Source organism: Cupressus sempervirens, chromosome 10, assembly GCF_028749045.1.
Source record: "Cupressus sempervirens isolate cs-2001-9-10 chromosome 10, ASM2874904v1, whole genome shotgun sequence".
NCBI lineage: Eukaryota > Viridiplantae > Streptophyta > Pinopsida > Cupressales > Cupressaceae > Cupressus > Cupressus sempervirens.
In genome coordinates, this window is record NC_143127.1 from 35695256 (window position 1) to 35713066 (window position 17811).

Consider the following 17811-nt stretch of genomic DNA (forward strand, 5'->3'; position numbering starts at 1 on the left):
ATTTTTAGCAGTTGGTACATAATCAATGAGACCAGTCCATCAATGTGAACCTCGTGTTCTACCAAAATGTTTACAGGGTCCATGGTGATCGACTAACTATATTTGGTAAGTCAATGATGGCAATTTCCATTTTTCGTAGGCACCTAGGCACTATATTTAGTAGGTGATGGTACTGGCACTTTTAGTGGTATATATTAAGTTAACGTTTTTAAAATTACTTTTTGGCGCCTAGTGGGGGTATTGATCATTATTTACATGGAATATAATCCTAAGTCTTAAAAGCAATGGTTTTAAATGAAAGGCTTGTTGAAGAAGCCTTTTAAGTGAAAAGTGTCTTCATGAAGCTTTTATCCTAGGAGTTGTTTATTATTAATTCAAAGCTATTAAATGAAGGCTTCTAATTGAAAAGTGTATTGATGAAGGCTCTTTAGTGAAAAGTGTGGGAGAGAAGCTATTTGCTTCTGGTGTCTTGAAGAGGACATCTTTATTCATTATAAAAGCAATGCTTTGTGCGAAAGGAATAAATATATGCTTATGTTTTCAAGAAATTGAAATGCTGAAGGGTTTCAATGTGGGGTTTGGAGAAACTGGACATTTCTCATTTCTGAGTTGCACTTTGAGTTGGTTTAATTGCCAATGCATTGTGCATTTGCTGGTCTTCTTTTCCCTTCTGAATTTGGCAGTAATTTGCTGTGATTCAATTACATTATACTGCTGCGATTTGGAGTAAGGAATAAAATTAAGTTTGACATCTACATTCTTTGCAAGAACATTAATGTTGCTGCAATTGGGAAGGATCTATATGAGCTGCAATCAAAACAACTGAAGTGGTGTTCACATTTCCTACATCTGCAATCATTAGTATTGGGTGGCGTGGCTCTTTCTTGAGGCTGCAATTTAATTATTTCTAGCAGCATTTACATGCTGCATCTGTATAAAATGATCTGCTCTAAAGGTTGGTGTGGATTCTCATATACCTCCACTGCAACTTGAATTCCAAGCTCATTCTTTGGGTCTTTAAAAAAAGTTAATTCATTGCATATGAGTGAGAGAATTTGTGAGCACTTGTAATTTATTCATTAGGAAATAAAGTTGGAGTTTGAATCAAAATCGTTTACTTTTCATTTCAAAGCATTGTTATATATATCTTTTGAAAATTGCAAAAATCATATATCTTAAAAGACAAGAAATTATAAAAGTTTCAAATAAAATAGTGACTTCTACAACATAGATTCAGAGTGAGCCAGCAGGGCTCATTACAATTTTACCAGCTTGGAGGGGACATTATAGTCCCCCCTCCCCAAAATTGCTCGTCCTCAACCAATACCAGTGTCGGATACAACAAAATCTATTAATTCTCCCATGTTGCATCTTCCACTGGTAGGTATTTCCATTTCACTAAGTACTCTGTGATCACATGCCTCCTAAGAGTGTGGTTTCATCTCAATGATGGCCTTTGTAACTGCTATCATTCAAAGTCACACCAAAGCAATTGAAATAAACTCTTATTTTAATGATTTTTCTTACATAATCCAGCATGAGCAAATTAAAAGAACCTGGTTATAATTATCGGAAATCGATACTTGACTGATCTCTTGGTGCAGGCCCGAATTGCAAGGTTGAGAATGCTGGAACAAGCTCTTTGATGGTGATTTGGTTATCCTCAGCTCCACGTAAATGCCCAGGCTCTAGTTGTAAATTGCAGATGACCAAAATTGGAAACCAAACTGCCCTTGCAATTCGTGACACATAAAACAAGCTGCAGATCCCTTTTTGCTGAATGCGTTTGCCTAAATTGCACACATGAATGTTGGCAGGGTTCCCCCCACTGCTGACAGAAAAACGCTCACCCTTGTTACTTATACCATCCAGCTCTGTGAAGGATTCAATGCATTCGAAACTTGCAAAGGACCACTGCTCAGCCCACGTTATATTCCAGAAGTCAATCCACAACCACTGAATGCCACCAATTTCGAACTTCCAGACAGCAACATGCCAATGTATGAAAATATTCAAATCCTTTCTCAATTCCCAGAATGTTCGAATTAAATCTCCAAGCTACAGTATGCACAGTGGAGATAGTGCAAACGTTATACCTCAGCAATGTTTTGCAATTAACCTTCAAATTGATCTCAGAATTCCTCAGAACAATTGCTTGAACCCTCAGTCAGTACTCATACAGATTCAATATGAATTTCAATGTAATAATCAAGATGTTTTTCCTTCTCACCAAAAAGCCATATTTATAATGCCATTGAGCCATTCAGCTTCACCCACACACCTTTCACTTAAAAAGCAACTTTATAATATAAAGTCTAATCACTTTATAATATGAAGTACTATGATTATTAAATGTGTATTAAATAATCATTAAAGCCAACAAGCTCTCCAGTAAATATGACTTCAACAAAGAAAACCCAAAGACAGACCAAATATCCTAACCCAGATGATCATCTTGCCTGAACTGCTCAATCCAAAAATAGCAACTGGCCATGAGTGACTTACTAAAAATAGTAAGTCCTGAAATAGCAATCTCTCGACAAAGACCCCCTAAATCTAGACATCAGCTCACAAGGGTCACAATGATGAGCTGACAAAACCATACTCCAGAGACTTGCTAAATTGGGGACATTACAACTTGACTTCGCCAACAAACAGGAGTAACTAACTTGTAGTTGACTTCCTTTGCATTTCTGTCTCTACCAAACCCTAGTGGGTTTACCTGATATTTTGATGTTTCTTCTCTCTTTTTGATTGACAATATAGCGGTAGATTTACTGTATGATTTCTTGCTTGACCAGTCCAATTGGCATATGAATTGAAGGTTGTCTTAAGCCCCTTTTAATTTTATTCCTAGTTATTTGCACTTCCTGGTCTACAATTCCCTTTTGATTTGATATCTTCGTACTTATATCTGGCTTAATTTTGAATGTTCTATATCAGTGCCTTCTCACTTGGGCAATAGAGTCGTCCACTTCCAAACCCCATCTATAACTCTGAAGAACAATTTTTAAGTCCACCCCTTGAATGGACCTCTCTGCTACCCAACCTTTAATACTATGAAATTGCAGAATAATCTTCACAGGTAGTCTAATTGAATTTAACTCTCACTGCGAAAGACCAATTAGCCAAGACACAACAGGCTAAACAAATCTCAGATGTATTTTGATGTTCAAATTGTTTAAAATCACACAATTTATTGACATAGTGACTTAGAGTGGCAATTATTTGGTATTTAGACGTCATATTGTGAAACGAGGCATCCCACTTTGTGTTGGCATTATTTAACATATGTTGGGTACTTTGGGAAGTATGTAAGAACTTTTAAGTATTATGATGTGCAAGAGCATCTTATGACATTATAAGATGACAATTGCCTGTGATGGATTCTATGACATGTAAGAGCATAATTATAGAGGAGTTACATTTGAATCATGACCAGCCTAATGCTATCAAATGGAGAACATGTCAAATTGGGGTGCCCTAGTTAATTGGTCAACTATGACAGTTATGACAGCCATGACAAAGTGTGAGAATAATATTAAAATAGCCTAGATAAGATAAGATAAATTTATTAATGTCTAACGAGAGATCATAGGGTTCTAAGGGACTGGAAACTGTATAACAAAGCCAAAGATCGCTGCGGGACCACCAAACAGTGTTCGTGAGAAGAACCAACAAGAAAGCAAAGAACAAATTAGGAAAAGATTAAAAACTTCTCGTAGACAAGTAGTCTTGAACCAAAGGGTAAGACTCGGGGTGAGTTTATAGTCTCGAATGTCTCGAAGAGCTGCTAGAGGAGTGAAGTTGTAAAGTGTGACCACTGCAATGTCTAACGGATCTGATGTTAACCGAGGAAGAAGGATTGAGCAACCACATCTTTCCTCGGTAGGAGAACCAAGCGAGGAGGTGATGCATTGGTCAGAAGAGTGCCTTGACAGGAACAAAGTCTCAAGGGTATGGTCCCGAAGTCAAAAGGCTTCTTGGAGATAAAGGGCTAGACATTGTTGATCAATTTAGCAGAAGAACAAGGAGAGGGACCTACACTCGTTGAATAAGCAGTAAAACCTCTCTCTAATCTAATAGTAGATAGGACAACAGAAGATAAAATGGGTTTGCAACTCTATCTCGCCTAGGGAGTAGAGGTGGAAAATCCTGTCCTCTCTATCAATCTAGTGATCCATCTATATACACAGCCAGAGAGAACCCACTCTAAAAGACCCCATAGAAATACGAAAGGCTTGGGACAAGCGGTGAATGAGATACCAGGGATGCACAATAACCCCCTCCTGAACAATCATGTAGGACTCTAGGTAGGAAGCAATCCTCAGACGATACCCCCCTGGAGGGTTACTCCAACTCATGATAATATATTGTGTGTAAATGTCGATCCTAACGTGCTCATTCAGCTCCTGCTGGAAGGGAAAGAGGTGAGCAAGGGCATCTAGAGAGAACTGGATAGGGGGAAGGTGGTCCATCATGATCCCAATCAAACCAGGAAGAGTAGAATCTTGGGTGAAACAACAATGAGCTTTGACAAAAGGCTTGGAACCAACAACCACCTCAAAAGAGCAACAAGCCAGATAAGAGTTCCTATGACAATCATCAACGAAGTTTGCGAAGTTTTGAATCTGATGGAAAAACTAAACCAAATCAAAGACAACCCCAAGCCCAAAAAGATGTGCCCCAAACTCAACTAGGATAATACTGTGAGGAGTGGACTAATGATATCTGATAATATCAAAGGAGCTTCTGCACTATCTCAAGTGAAGCCCAGTTGGACACAAGGAGAGAGGGCCCCCACACAATAGAGTCGTAGAGGACGGTGGGCTTGACTAAGGAGTCCAAGATGGACAACTTGGTTAAAGTATCTTGGAAGTGATGTCTAAAGCAGCATAACCAGGGAACCGAGTCCCTTGTTCACGTAGGGCTGCATGACAAGTCTCAGATTGAAGCAGGGACTAGAGAACTTAACCCCCAAGTATAGGAGGAAGTGATCTCGACCCCCTCACCTTGAAAGTAGAAGTGGAGATGTGAAATCTTCAAGCAGTTGACGACCATCACCTAGGTCTTGCCCAGGTTCACAACTAGCTCGCGTGAGTCACAAAAAGAAGCCAATCCATCAAGAAGCCATTGGAGCCCCTCTAGGGAAGACGATAGAAGAACTACATTGTCAACAAATGATAAAATGGAGATCAAGGCTTGTTGTACATAGTAGCCATCACCAAGGAGCTAGAAATCCTGGAGGAAGGCCTTGAGCTTGTCAATGTAAATCCCAAAAAGAGTAGGAGAGAGAGGAAAGCCTTGCTTCACCCTAATGATGCTCAAAATAAGATCCAAGAACCCCCGTGGGGTCTTCAATCTGCCCACAATACGCTCAAAAAGCTTCATCATAGCTGCCTAAAGAGTCTTAGAAATCCCAATGTCCCTAATTCGTTAGAAGAGAGCCGTCCGAGGGGTAGAGTCAAAATCCTTGTGAAAGTCTACAAAGCAACAATAAACTTTTACAAAATATTGTCGAGCCTCCTCAATGATATCATGCAGTGTCAGAATGTGGTCCATGCTCTGTAAATCAATGTGGAAACCGACTTGCCCCTAGCCCGACAATGTCGTCGATCAAGCTCTCTAGATAAATATTGTTCCAACACAGTGGCATAGAGTTTGGTGAAAGTATGCCCTATCATGATGGTCATGTAGTTGTTGAGGTCTGAGGCTGACCTAGACTTATGAATCAGATAGATAATATGCTGTGACCAAGAGTCAAGGAAGCTAGTGCACACAACTCTGTTGAAGAGCACAATGAGGAAAGAACCCCAATTTGTAACACCAAGCTTGAAGAGTTCCACTTGGAACCCTTCCTCATCTGTTGACCTTCTATTGCTCATGCATCTGACAACCTTATTGATGTTGGAGGTAGGGAAGAGATGGCAATGGGCTGAGGGTTGTGAGGTGGAGAGCAGACTGGTCGAGAATCTAGAAGATCAAGATCAAACCATGCCAATTTGGGTTACATTTTTGGGCTCATGGATTTCGTAAAGACCTGAACTAGCTTCTAACTGGAATGCTAAAGAACAAACTAATTTTTTGTATTTTTGTATTTTCTGGTTTTTTGTAGTTTTAGGAATATATATATATTTTTTAGTTTTTTGATATAACAAAATTGCATAGATAAATGACTGAAAATAAATAGACTCACACAACAACTACTAATGATAGAATTTCAACCAAACTAGAATTATAAGTAAATTAGAATAATACATATAATTTAAAACTTGGCGGCTTGCTTTTGGCACAATTCATGTTGATAATACCATTGAATTATTATTGACGCCAAATCCCGTTCTTACAAGGCTCCAACATGAAACAACCCGTCAAAATTATTTTACCACCTGCCACAAATGAACGCAAGTCTCCAATGGGGCTGCCGTAGGTGAGCTGGAGAAACACAGGCTTGGAAATGATTGGTGGCTTGCTTAGGATAGCTGTAGACCCTATAGGATGGCATAATTTCTTTGGTATATGCAATGACAAGCCTAATTTCTGATTGTATCACCCAACACAATAGACACCCACTCTTATTCAATACACACAGTTTCTCAAATAGCAGATGCAATTCTAGACTAAGGAAAATCCGCTGAAGATCTTGGGACCGTAGCAAATGAAATCTCTATCAATTCTCACCAATATAGTTGATGATGCCAACTTTTGCAAATAATTCCCACCCCAAATCTCATGAATAATTTCAGTAAAGGCTCTCCTTAGCTACAGTAGGCAAGAATAGGAGAAAATGATAAATTACTATACAACAACAACAATTTGCAAAGACAACCTTCAAGCAATTCTCAAAATTCGCAAACCCTCGCCTAGATCCAATAAATCCTAAGTGTTCCATTTATTCTCATGAGAGATGGATTCGTGTTGAATCACTACTCATGAAATATGCGTCAATGAGTTTGACCCAAAAACTAGACAGTTAAATCCTAATAGCAATATCACAATTTTACTTGCTGTGGAAATTATCTCCTACTTATCAATTGATGAACTTAAGGGGATTTCTAATGAATGGTTCATAAGGCACAACACTGGGTGAATGTTTTGCAAATGGGGTTGCAAGCAGAGTGGGTTTAACCATGGAGGAAACTTCGTAGTTAAGTGCGTTCAAGCTAGAGTTGTACTGGGATGGGTGAGCTCTCGGGAAGTCCCGATGCTTCACCTCTGTGAGCATCACCTAGATCCAATGAGGGCTAAGTGTATCATTTATTCTCATGAGAGATGGATTTGTGTTGAATCACTACTCATGATGGGTCAATGAGTTTGACTCAAAAACTACACAGTTAAATCCTGATAGCAATATCACAATTTGACTCGCTGTGGGGATTATCTCCTACTTATCAATTGACGAGCTTAAGGGGCTTTCTAAAGAATGGTTCATAAGTAACAACACTTGGAGAAGGTTTTGCAAACAGGGTTGGAAGCAGTGGGTTTAACCATGGAGGAAACTCCGTAGTTAAGCACGCTCAAGATGGAGTAGTATTGGGATGGGTGACCTTGGAATTCTCGATGCTTCACCTCTATGAGCATCACCTAGATCCAATGAGTGCTAAGTGTTCCATTTATTCTCTTGAGACACTACTCATGAAATATGGATCAATGTAATTGACTCAAAAACTACACAGTTAAATCCTGATAGCAATATCACAATTTGACTTGCTGTGGAAATTATCTCCTACTTATCAATTGATGAGCTTAAGGGGCTTTCTAATGAATGGTTCATAAGGCACAACACTTGGTGAAGGTTTTGCAAATGGGTTTGCAAGCAAAGTGGGTTTAACCATGGAGGAAACTCCATAGTAAGCACACTCAAGCTGGAGTAGTATTGGGATGCGTGATCTCTCGGGAAGTCTCGATGCTTCACCTCTATGACCATCACCTAGATCCAATGAGTATTAAGTTTTCCATTTATTCTCACGAGAGATGGATTCGTGTTGAATCACCACTCAATTTGACTTGCTGTGAAAATTATCTCCTACTTATCAATTGATGAGCTTAAGGGGCTTTTTAATGAATGGTTCATAAGGAACAACACTTTGTGAAGGTTTCGCAAATGGGGTTGCAAGCAGAGTGGGTTTAACCAAGGAGGAAACTTCGTAGTTAAATGCACTCAAGTTGGAGTAGTACCGGGATGGGTGACCTCTGGGGAAGTCCTGATGCTTCACCTCTGTGAGCATCACCTAGATCCAATGAGGGCTAAGAGAGATGGATTCGTGTTGAATCATGAAATATGGGTGGATGAGTTTGACTAAAAAACTACACAGTTAAATCTTGATAGCAATATCACAATTTGACTTGCTGTATAAATTATCTCCTACTTATCAATTGATGAGCTTAAGGGGCTTTCTAATGAATGGTTCATAAGCTACAACACTTGGTGTAGGTTTTGCAAATGGGGTTGCAAACAGAGTGGGTTTAACCATGGAGGAAACTTTGTAGTTAAGCATGCTAAAGCTGGAGTATACTGGGATGGGTGATCTCCTTGGAAGTTCCGACGCTTCACCTTTGTGAGCATCACCTAGATCCAATGAGTACTAAGTGTTCCATTTATACTCATGAGAGATGGATTCGTGTTGAATCATTACTCATGAAATATGGGTCAATGAGTTTGACTCAAAAACTACACAGTTAAATCCTAATTGCAATATCACAATGAAAATATAGTATTCAAGGTGCTCAATTCTCCCAAATGAAGTCGTATTTATAATGCTTTTTGTGCCAACTAGCTTCACCATCACACTTTTCACTTAGAGATAGCTTTATAATATAAAGCACAATAATACTTAAAAGTGCATTAAATAGTCATTGTCTCATTAAAATGGGTCGCAACAAGGACCCTCAAAACCAAACATTAACTCATGAGGGTCGCAATGATGAGTTGACAAGCCCAAACTTCAGGATCTTCCTAAAATGGGGATATTACAGATTTGGTACATAGTTTTGTAAAACTACTCATGTTTTCCTACTTTATGTTCTAATATTCTATAATTTGGGTGCTTAGAGATAGAGTTTGCATAAGTCAATCTATTATGTGTCAAAACTGCTCTAGGATCTGAATGATGGTGATACTGCTGTAAAGGCATATAACCTAGAAGTTGCATTGTAACTTGTTGGTTACTGGATAATACATTTGGTTTTCCTTTTGAGTGGGTTTTTTCCCTCCTTGGAAGCATTTTCTGTACAAATACTGTTTTCTTGTAGTATATTGTTTTTGGTGTTATCCTTTTTTTTTTGTAGCTATATGATCAATTTATTTTTCCCCTACCTTTGCTCATAGAATAGGAAGTGTATTCCATGCCTCCACTTCCTTTCATAAGTTTTAGTATGCATCCAACCTCAAATACAAGGATTTTAATTCAACATAATATACTCCCATATTTATGAGTATCAGTCTTTTAAAGTGAGGTAAAGTTTGACAATTGTAAAATGGATGAGCTCAATTAGTAAACCATGTTGGTATTTGTGTTAGAGATTAGTGTTTACATTAGTTATACTAAGTATAATAATGTATGTGAAGTGAAAATAAGAGTGAGTTCTGGTAATGACTCGCGAAATTAATCTAGGTGAGAAAAATGTATTAATTAGGGTGTTTGTTTGAGTTTTTAAAACAGCTAATGAATATAGAGTTTTGGAGGTATAACAATCCCACAACTTAGGAAATGCCAATCTTATGTATATGTATATTACTAAATTGTATTGAACGAAGAGCAATGAGAAAGCTTTCTTATTTCATACATAAAATCATTGACTTTGTCTTGTCAAATTTCTTATATGGTATTCAAGTGGTTAACAGTAGCGATATGTTAATCTGTGGAGCGACAATTTTTTTAATTCCTTGCTTCCTTGAGCTATGAGATTCTATGAGAGCCATGTTTTAGAATAGTGACTAGTTGTGTTTAGATCACTCTACAGATCAAATTTGATCTCAAAACTTTGAGCAAGCATGTCTGCAACTCAGATATAATCTATCTTCTTCTTTTGCGTGTCGCAATTAAACATCTCAATCATTGCTGCAATATTGATGGAAATATAGGTCATGGAGGCGGAGACAATACTTTCAATATGTTTTTCAGTGAGACTGCTGCTGGCCAACATGTTCATCAGGCAGGTACTGTAGCTGTGGATTCTTCTATTATAGATGAGTTTCACACTGGCATGTACCATCGCCCTTTCACCTGGAGCAACTTATCAACAGCAAAGAAGACACATTTGATAACTTTGTGCATGACCATTATACTATTGGTAAAGAGATCCTAGACCTTTTCGTAGACTATATCAAGAAGTTTATAGATAACTGCATAGGTCTACAAGGTTTTCTGGTTTTCAGTGCAGTATTTTGATTAGGGTTCTCTTCACTTAACATTGATGCAACCTTATTTGGATAATGGCATAATGCAGTAGCAAAAGACTAATACTTAGTCATATAATATTGGAGTTCTCTCAACCACAAAAAAAACGCATCTAGTAATAGTAATGTCAAGGTGTCAATCAAGGAATTATTGATGGGTGATTTTTCAGCTCACCATTCTGCAGTCCCATATCGATTATTCTCTTAGACAAGAACAACAGGAAAGGTCCACAAGGTGTCAATATTAAATGCCTCAGAGACTTGGCCTTGATTAGCTGCAACAGATTTTTGGTTCCATTGTTGCATTTTCTATTTACTTTAAGCTATAGATTTTTGGATGCTATGAGGAATATTTAGTTGGTATTATAGTATTGTTCGATATTGTTATTGCATAGTAGGAGCCATTTGAAGGGTCTTGTGCAAGTGAAGAGTGGCAAGAGACAAGTCGAGGTGTGGAATGACATTTGCCAATACTTGCTTCTCAATAAAAGAATAGATCCTTGGAATGCAGTTTTGTGGAGACATTGCTGGGAATCAATGATTGAATACAAAGTGGTTGAAGCTCCATTGTTTGCAAATTGTTTGTAAGAGATGCCATATGATAAACGGTGATCAGCCAAACCAAAACCCTACAGTCATCAATTCTTCCACATTTGTTTCTTAAATCAATGTAGGTGAGTTTCTGGGAGATAAGTGGAATGGACAGGTTGAGTAGCAGAAAGGTCTTGCCAAAGGTCTATTTTTCAACCCGTAGGGTGATGCAATTTTCGCACATTTAGATTTTGTATTTGGATATGGGATCATCTACTTCACACTCTGTAGATTCTGTGCATGCAATAATCAGATATATGATTTTCATTCAAATTCCTGTATGTTGGATTAGCACAATGGTTTTATAGTTGTGTATACTATCAACTCATATCGGACAATGTATCTTTTTGTCATTTCATTTGACTTTTGATTTTGATGCCTGAGGGCTATCATATTTTCACTCATCTTAGAAGTTTAGAACTTATATGTAACATGCCAAACTCAGCTATATTTAAGATGCTATTGTTATTCCTGTACTATGCTCTCCTTTGTGGCATATTGCTGATCCGAGTGACAAGAAATAGGACAAGTATCTATTTCTTGTTAAAACAATGCAACAAACATTCAAACTCTGCTACTTTCAGAGTCCCCTAAATTGACTATCACAAACTGTAGTGTTTGGAGCATAAGATCCTGATGATTAGTGAGTATTAACATTATCAGTGATTAGTGAGTACTTAAACCACACGAGAATTCGAGTCAGAAAGGAGAGACAAACGACCAATACTAAGGATCAGGACAGGCATCATAACAAGGCCTTGTTGATACCAAAGTTGTCTGTTGGAGATGACTTGATTTGTGAAGTTTGCAATGAAGAATCTGTTGCAGATTTGTGGACCAAGTTGTGTGATAAGTACCAGGCTTCAGAAGCAAACAGATCATTGTTTCTGAAGAATCAACTATACTTTTAGTTGCAGGAAGGAGGTTCAGTTTCAGATTACACCACACATCTTAAGGATGTGCATGATCAATTAATGTCGATGAAGAAAAAGATAGTTGATGAAGAAGTGGTCAGCATAATACTAAGAGGTGGTTGCCAACATCTTATGGAGCTTTTGTTGAATCACTATTCTTGATTGCAGAAGCTCAAACACTTGACATTGACAAAGTGTAATTTTTACTTCTACAAAATGAAAGAAGATAGATTCAAGTAGATTTTCATTCACAAGACACAAAAAACACATTTTCATCTCAATTCAAGGGACACCATATCAACAGAAAACCATCAACCCAAGTCAACACATCAGTAGTAAAGTTAAAATCCTCATCCAGGGCTGAAGGAAATCCATTAGGGGGATCTACCAAGGGAGAGTTAAGACACTTATGCTTGCTATGAATAATGGATGTTAATTAAATGTACAAATGTCGAAGTTGAATGTTGAATTGACAAAACTTCTACTTCTGATTCTGGGTTAGGTGTACCCTTGTAGAAGTGGCTCTGATAAAGCCTTGTTTGAATTTGATGGAAGAAATACCCTTTCCTTGTGTTACATAAACTGAAGAAGCCTCCATTTAGGGGAATTCACAAATAAAAAGGAACCCTCAGTCATTGCATCTAAGCCACCCTATTAAGGGCATTTAAAGAAAAGGCAAGTTTGCTAATCATGCCTGCTATGAATAATGAACATAATGTTCTATGTTGAATTGAGTAAACTACCAGGCTCAGTGTTCAAGGACAATCCGCGAGGGAACTTACTCATTTGAAATTTCCTCCAATTGCTTGTTGAAATTAACAAGTCACTGAATTAAACCACTGTTTTACTTGAATTGCTCAAGCGATTGTTCAAGAAGATTAAATGCTGTGCAGATAAAAAACAAAAAATATAAATAAGAAGAAATTAAATCTTGGAAATCCTAAGGAGCAGAAAAACCAATTAGTAGCACTGTAGCAGTAACTGTGTGTCTATTGAGTCTTGTTAAATCACAAATGATCATCAAGTATAGAGAGTAGATAACAATAACTGTTAGTTGTTCCTTTGTTTATTGTCAAGTTGTCAATCCCTCTTACAGCTGAATTCTCTTTAATTTGATTATAAACAACATATTTCAAAGCCTCCCACAATCCAATCTGACCTCCTCTTCTCCTTAAATGCCTGTTGGAGGGTCCTCCCGTGCACCTGAAGGCTCTAGAATAAGAATTCTCTAGAGAATCGTCACTGTTTGTTGTAATTATCACTGTTTGTTATATGAAACTGCCTCTCTAGTGGAAGTGACAGTTTCAAAACTGAATTGGCAGTTACCACTGTTTTCTGGGAGTAGTGATTGGTAAATCGCCCCCTGATAGAAGTTATGGGTTCAATTTGCTGCTTAAACCAGTTGCTTTCTGTTGTTGATCTTTAATGCTTCTGAAGAACGTTTCTCTCCAGATCCTTCTGGATTATTTACCACTAAAAAAATAGTTTTGGATTTGACTATTATGTCTGCTAGGAACAGTGAAGTACTTCAATGAACAAATGTTAAATATTGAATTGGTAAGTTTTCACATCCAATGCCAAGGATTCCTCATTTGAGGAATTTGCCGAAAAATAACGGATAAGCTTGACAATTATCCCTGGCATCTGCTATGAAGAACACATAATTGCACAAATGTTGAATAGCAGATTGAGTAAATTAACACATCCAATTGTGGGTGCAGCATACCCCAATGGATGAGTCTAGGTGTAATCATATCAAATTAATTTGACAGAAGAGACCTCTCTCAATTGTGGCATTGAAGCTGAGAGACATCCCAATAAGTAAAAGGGTAGAATTTGACAATTATTCCTACCACGAGTGATTTATTTATAGTTAAGAGAGAGGTGTACCGCTTAACTTTATTTTCTACAATCTTTCAATTTTTACTTACTTCTATTTGAAGTTATTCAGGTTAGTAGAAGTTTTATTGTATATGGAAGTTTTTCTGTGATTAGCTTAACAAAGCTCCATTGGAGTTCAAACTACTATAGTAGTAGCTCTCTCTATAGTGTTCTATATTTATTATTCATTGAAATGTGTTCTTGTGTTTCATTTCTCAAGTTAGGTTTTATGTTGTGTAGAGCTTGTTACTCCTATGTCAGATGTACCATAATTTGTTTTTATCTAGCATGGTATCTTGCTTCCATTCAAATGCAATGTTTCCTTGGAAGACGATTTTATGTGATACTGATGCAAGAATTTGATTACTTAATGATGGATGCAGTGTCCAAATGGGCATATGCTATGTTTTCCATGCAAATCCAGAGTAAATAACTTATGCCCTACATGCCGAAATGAGCTTGGTAATATCAGATGCCTAGCTCTTGAAAAGGTTGCAGCTTCTCTTGAATTTCCTTGCAAGTATCAGAAATATGGTTGTGGTGGAATATTTCCTTACTATTGTAAAGCAACACATGAATCAAAATGCTGTTTTAGGCCATATAAATGTCCATATGCAGGTCATGAATGTACTGTATCTGGCAGTATTCCCTCTCTGGTGGCCCATTTGAGGGACAGACATAAAGCAGATATGCAACGTGGTAGTGTTTTCAGCCACAAATATGTGAAGTCAAATCCGAATCTGGTTGAGAATGCTACTTGGAAGTTAACAGTAATCATTGTCTTTCTCCTTTCTATGCCATATTTTAGATTAAGACGTTATTATTAGCTAGATCCTCTTTCTGCAAAGCTGCCTTAATGACTTCTCATTCTATCCTTCTTAATTCAGGTTCTCAATTGTTTTGGACAATACTTTTGTCTACATTTTGAAGAGTTTGAGCTTGGACTGGCTCCAGTATATATAGCCTTTTTGCGCTTTATGGGTGATGATAATGAAGCTAAGAACTTTAGCTACAGCCTTGAAGTTGGAGCAAATGGCCGGAAAATGATTTGGCAAGGGGTTCCAAGAAGTATAGTCGATAGTCACGCTGAAGTCCGTGATAGTCATGATGGGTTGATAATTCAGAGAAACATGGCACTATCATTCTCAGAGGGTGACAAACTAAATCTGAGAATCAGTGGGTGCATCTGGGAGGAGAGATGATGCTTGTAACTCGACTGCTGATAATTTTTGAATTGAACATTTTCCTGCTTTGTTTGTCTTCTGATTATACGCTACCTTTCTTCTCATGTAGACAGTGTGATTTATCAATATGCAAAGTCTCTTTGCTGTAAACCTGGTAAGATGTAAGTCCCCAAAAACTGCTGAGATTACTCCGTGTAGTTAACACAAGGTAATAACACCTAGGAATCAACTCATGAATTAATGCCATATATCAGCAACCAGCCTATATGTAGGATATTCCTATTTGGATAATAATCCATTCTGTTGTTGTTTTAGTGAACTGATTTTGGCAGGTTTTCCTTGCATTGCTATTTGGTAGTGATATATACAGATGCACAGGAGATGTTTTAGCTAAATTTATTGTTATCTCTGGTTATTTTTGAATTGGTACTTGAAAGCAATTTGGATAAATCTGTTAAATAGAATGTTTAAACTTTAAAGATTGATCTGCCTTTTTTTCTTCAAAAGCTTCCAATGACAAAACTTGATGGCTAATGCTTATGGATATATAAATAGACAGGTACAAATGTAGATGTGAATTCTCATCCAAGTTTTATTTTAGATTAGCACGGTCCCATTGAATTTTGTGTATTCTCCACTTACCTCTCTAGTTCTAGCATCAAATCATTTTCACCAATTTCACATGTCATTGATCACACATCTCATTGGCTTTTGATATGACTAATGCAATTAACAATATCAATAGCCTATCGAGTGAATGTAGAACAGCAGCAACAATTAGCAATTATTCTTGAGCTTTACAAGAAGTGGGCAGTAGCTTATCTACTTTTAATAGTCGCAAGCACATGTGATGACCATTGGTCTCGTGTATTGTAGGTAATGCAAAATGTAATGTCCCCTCTTTAGTTCGACATGACATTGATCATGGATTTTGCCTATTCCAAACTCTCGTAGGCAAATGGTGTGGAGAGAGAGTCAATTCTGCAGATCAGATGGTCATATCTTACTCTTGAAGAAGTGTTAAGAGGTTATATTTTATTATTATGTGTTATTGGGGCCTACATGTTATAATTTTAAGTTGAGTTGCACTTTTTGTTTTATAAAATTACTTTATTATAAAAAGTGCATTATAATGAGATTTTATAAAGGATGTTTCTAGAAGTTCTAGAAAAAGTGCATTATAATGAGATTTTATAAAGGATGTTTCTAGAAGTTCTAGCAACTTCTTAGAAAAGTGAATAAATAGAGGGCTGGGCCTCTCATTTTGGACATGCTTGGATTTGAAATTTCTTCTACTTCTTCCATTGTGGAGCAAATTTGTAGTCTCTTGGGTTTGCAAATTATTATTTGATCTTTGGGAACGAATCACTCCCTTGGATTGGCGACTTTGAGGGTGTGAAATATCACCTGAATTGTTGCATTTGAGGAGTTGGTAATTCAGCCATCTCATTTGGACTTCATCGAGATTCAGTTATAAGGGTTTACTTTGGTTGGAATAAGGGTTTCAATTGTGCCCTAGCATTTGTGGATTGATTAACAGGGTTTGAAGACATAGTTGTGCATTATTTTTAGACTACCAGTCCGGGGTTTGGACCCACGTTTTTGCTCATAACTCCTAATTGGTTTGACGAATGAATTTTTTTTTTTTTAGGGGGTTATTCAGCAACCCTAGGCGCCCAGATTTATTGCTTTTGGAGTGACAAAAAAATGCTGCAATATTTTTATCTAGCAGCCGTACCAAGCCGTACCTGTACGGCCCTGTCAGTTGGGCAGCAGCAGTAATTTTGTGAGTCGGTTTGGGGCAGATTGTGAGGTCTTCGTGTGGCATCAATTCAACATTTATATCCAGCAAAATTGGAGCTATTCCAGGTGCACAAACTGAAGTTTTTGATTGCCAAAATATTGCATGTTATGGATTAGAACAGTCAGCACTGTCATTGCATAAATAGTTATTTCCAGTCATTAATAACTGTTGTAAAAGTTTCGTCATTTGCATTCCAAATCTGAACTGGGTTATTGTTCATGTCATAACATTGCATTGTCAAGAGCTTGATGTATTAGAAGTGCATAGTTGTGACAGTTTCTCATTGTAATCAGTTCTATTTGCTGTCATAAAATCAGAATTGCATTGGACTTCATATTTGAGTTTCATATTGTCATCTATTTCTTAGATTGGTAGTGTTATAATCTGGAAATTGTTGTTCATACATTATTGACATCATATATTGAGGTTTCGTTGTACAACAATTAGTAATATTGCAGCCTTATTCGGTTACATGCCAACTGTTTGACAAAATTCTTAAGTCCAGTTTGAGGGTTTCAGTGGCCTTTATAGTAAGGGTCATTACAGTGGTATCAGAGCTATAAGTCCTGCCATCCTGTGGAGGTCTTATAGGGAATTTGGAACAGCTAGATAGAAGGGAAAGTGTTTGACGAAATGTCAAAACACTAAAATCAGAACATTTATGTTTGAGCATGCGACAGAGGCTTTATAATTTCCGCAATACCAAAGCAAGACAAGATAGGATTTCAGACCTGCAAAGCGAATAGTCTAGCTCATCTGTACAGGTGGACATAGAATCCAGTCATACAGACACAGGGGAGGTATTCTTTGATCAAGACTACGACTACAATATGGATAGAGGCGGGAATGCCGGTCCAGATCAGCGAGAGGAAAGATTTTTACAGTTATTAGACACCTTGGCACAGGGACAACGATTAGCCGAACAAAGAGCACAGGAACAGAATCAGAGAATGGAGCTTATGATGCAGATGATGGCTCGTCAAATGGGGTTGAACACTAACATAGGTGGAGGAAATAATCAGAATGGTAACAATCAGA

The 17811-nt window shown here is 37.5% G+C and overlaps 1 protein-coding gene across 3 annotated transcripts in view; it reads left to right on the forward strand.

Annotated features, from left to right (window-relative positions):
- LOC149532437 (E3 ubiquitin-protein ligase DIS1-like) overlaps positions 1-15364 on the forward strand; it is a 69905-nt gene extending 54541 nt beyond the window's left edge. Inside the window, exons 2-4 of one of the 3 annotated variants that reach the window (XM_089803675.1) lie at positions 10085-10293; positions 14169-14555; positions 14673-15364. In XM_089803675.1, coding sequence (XP_089659801.1) covers positions 10085-10293; positions 14169-14555; positions 14673-14987 — 911 coding nt within the window. In that variant the 3' untranslated portion in view covers positions 14988-15364. Of the gene's footprint in view, positions 1-10084; positions 10294-14168; positions 14565-14672 lie in introns of all 3 variants that reach the window. The other 2 variants (XM_089803677.1, XM_089803676.1) reach the window with 2 other exon arrangements.
- The last annotated feature ends 2447 nt before the right edge of the window (positions 15365-17811 follow it).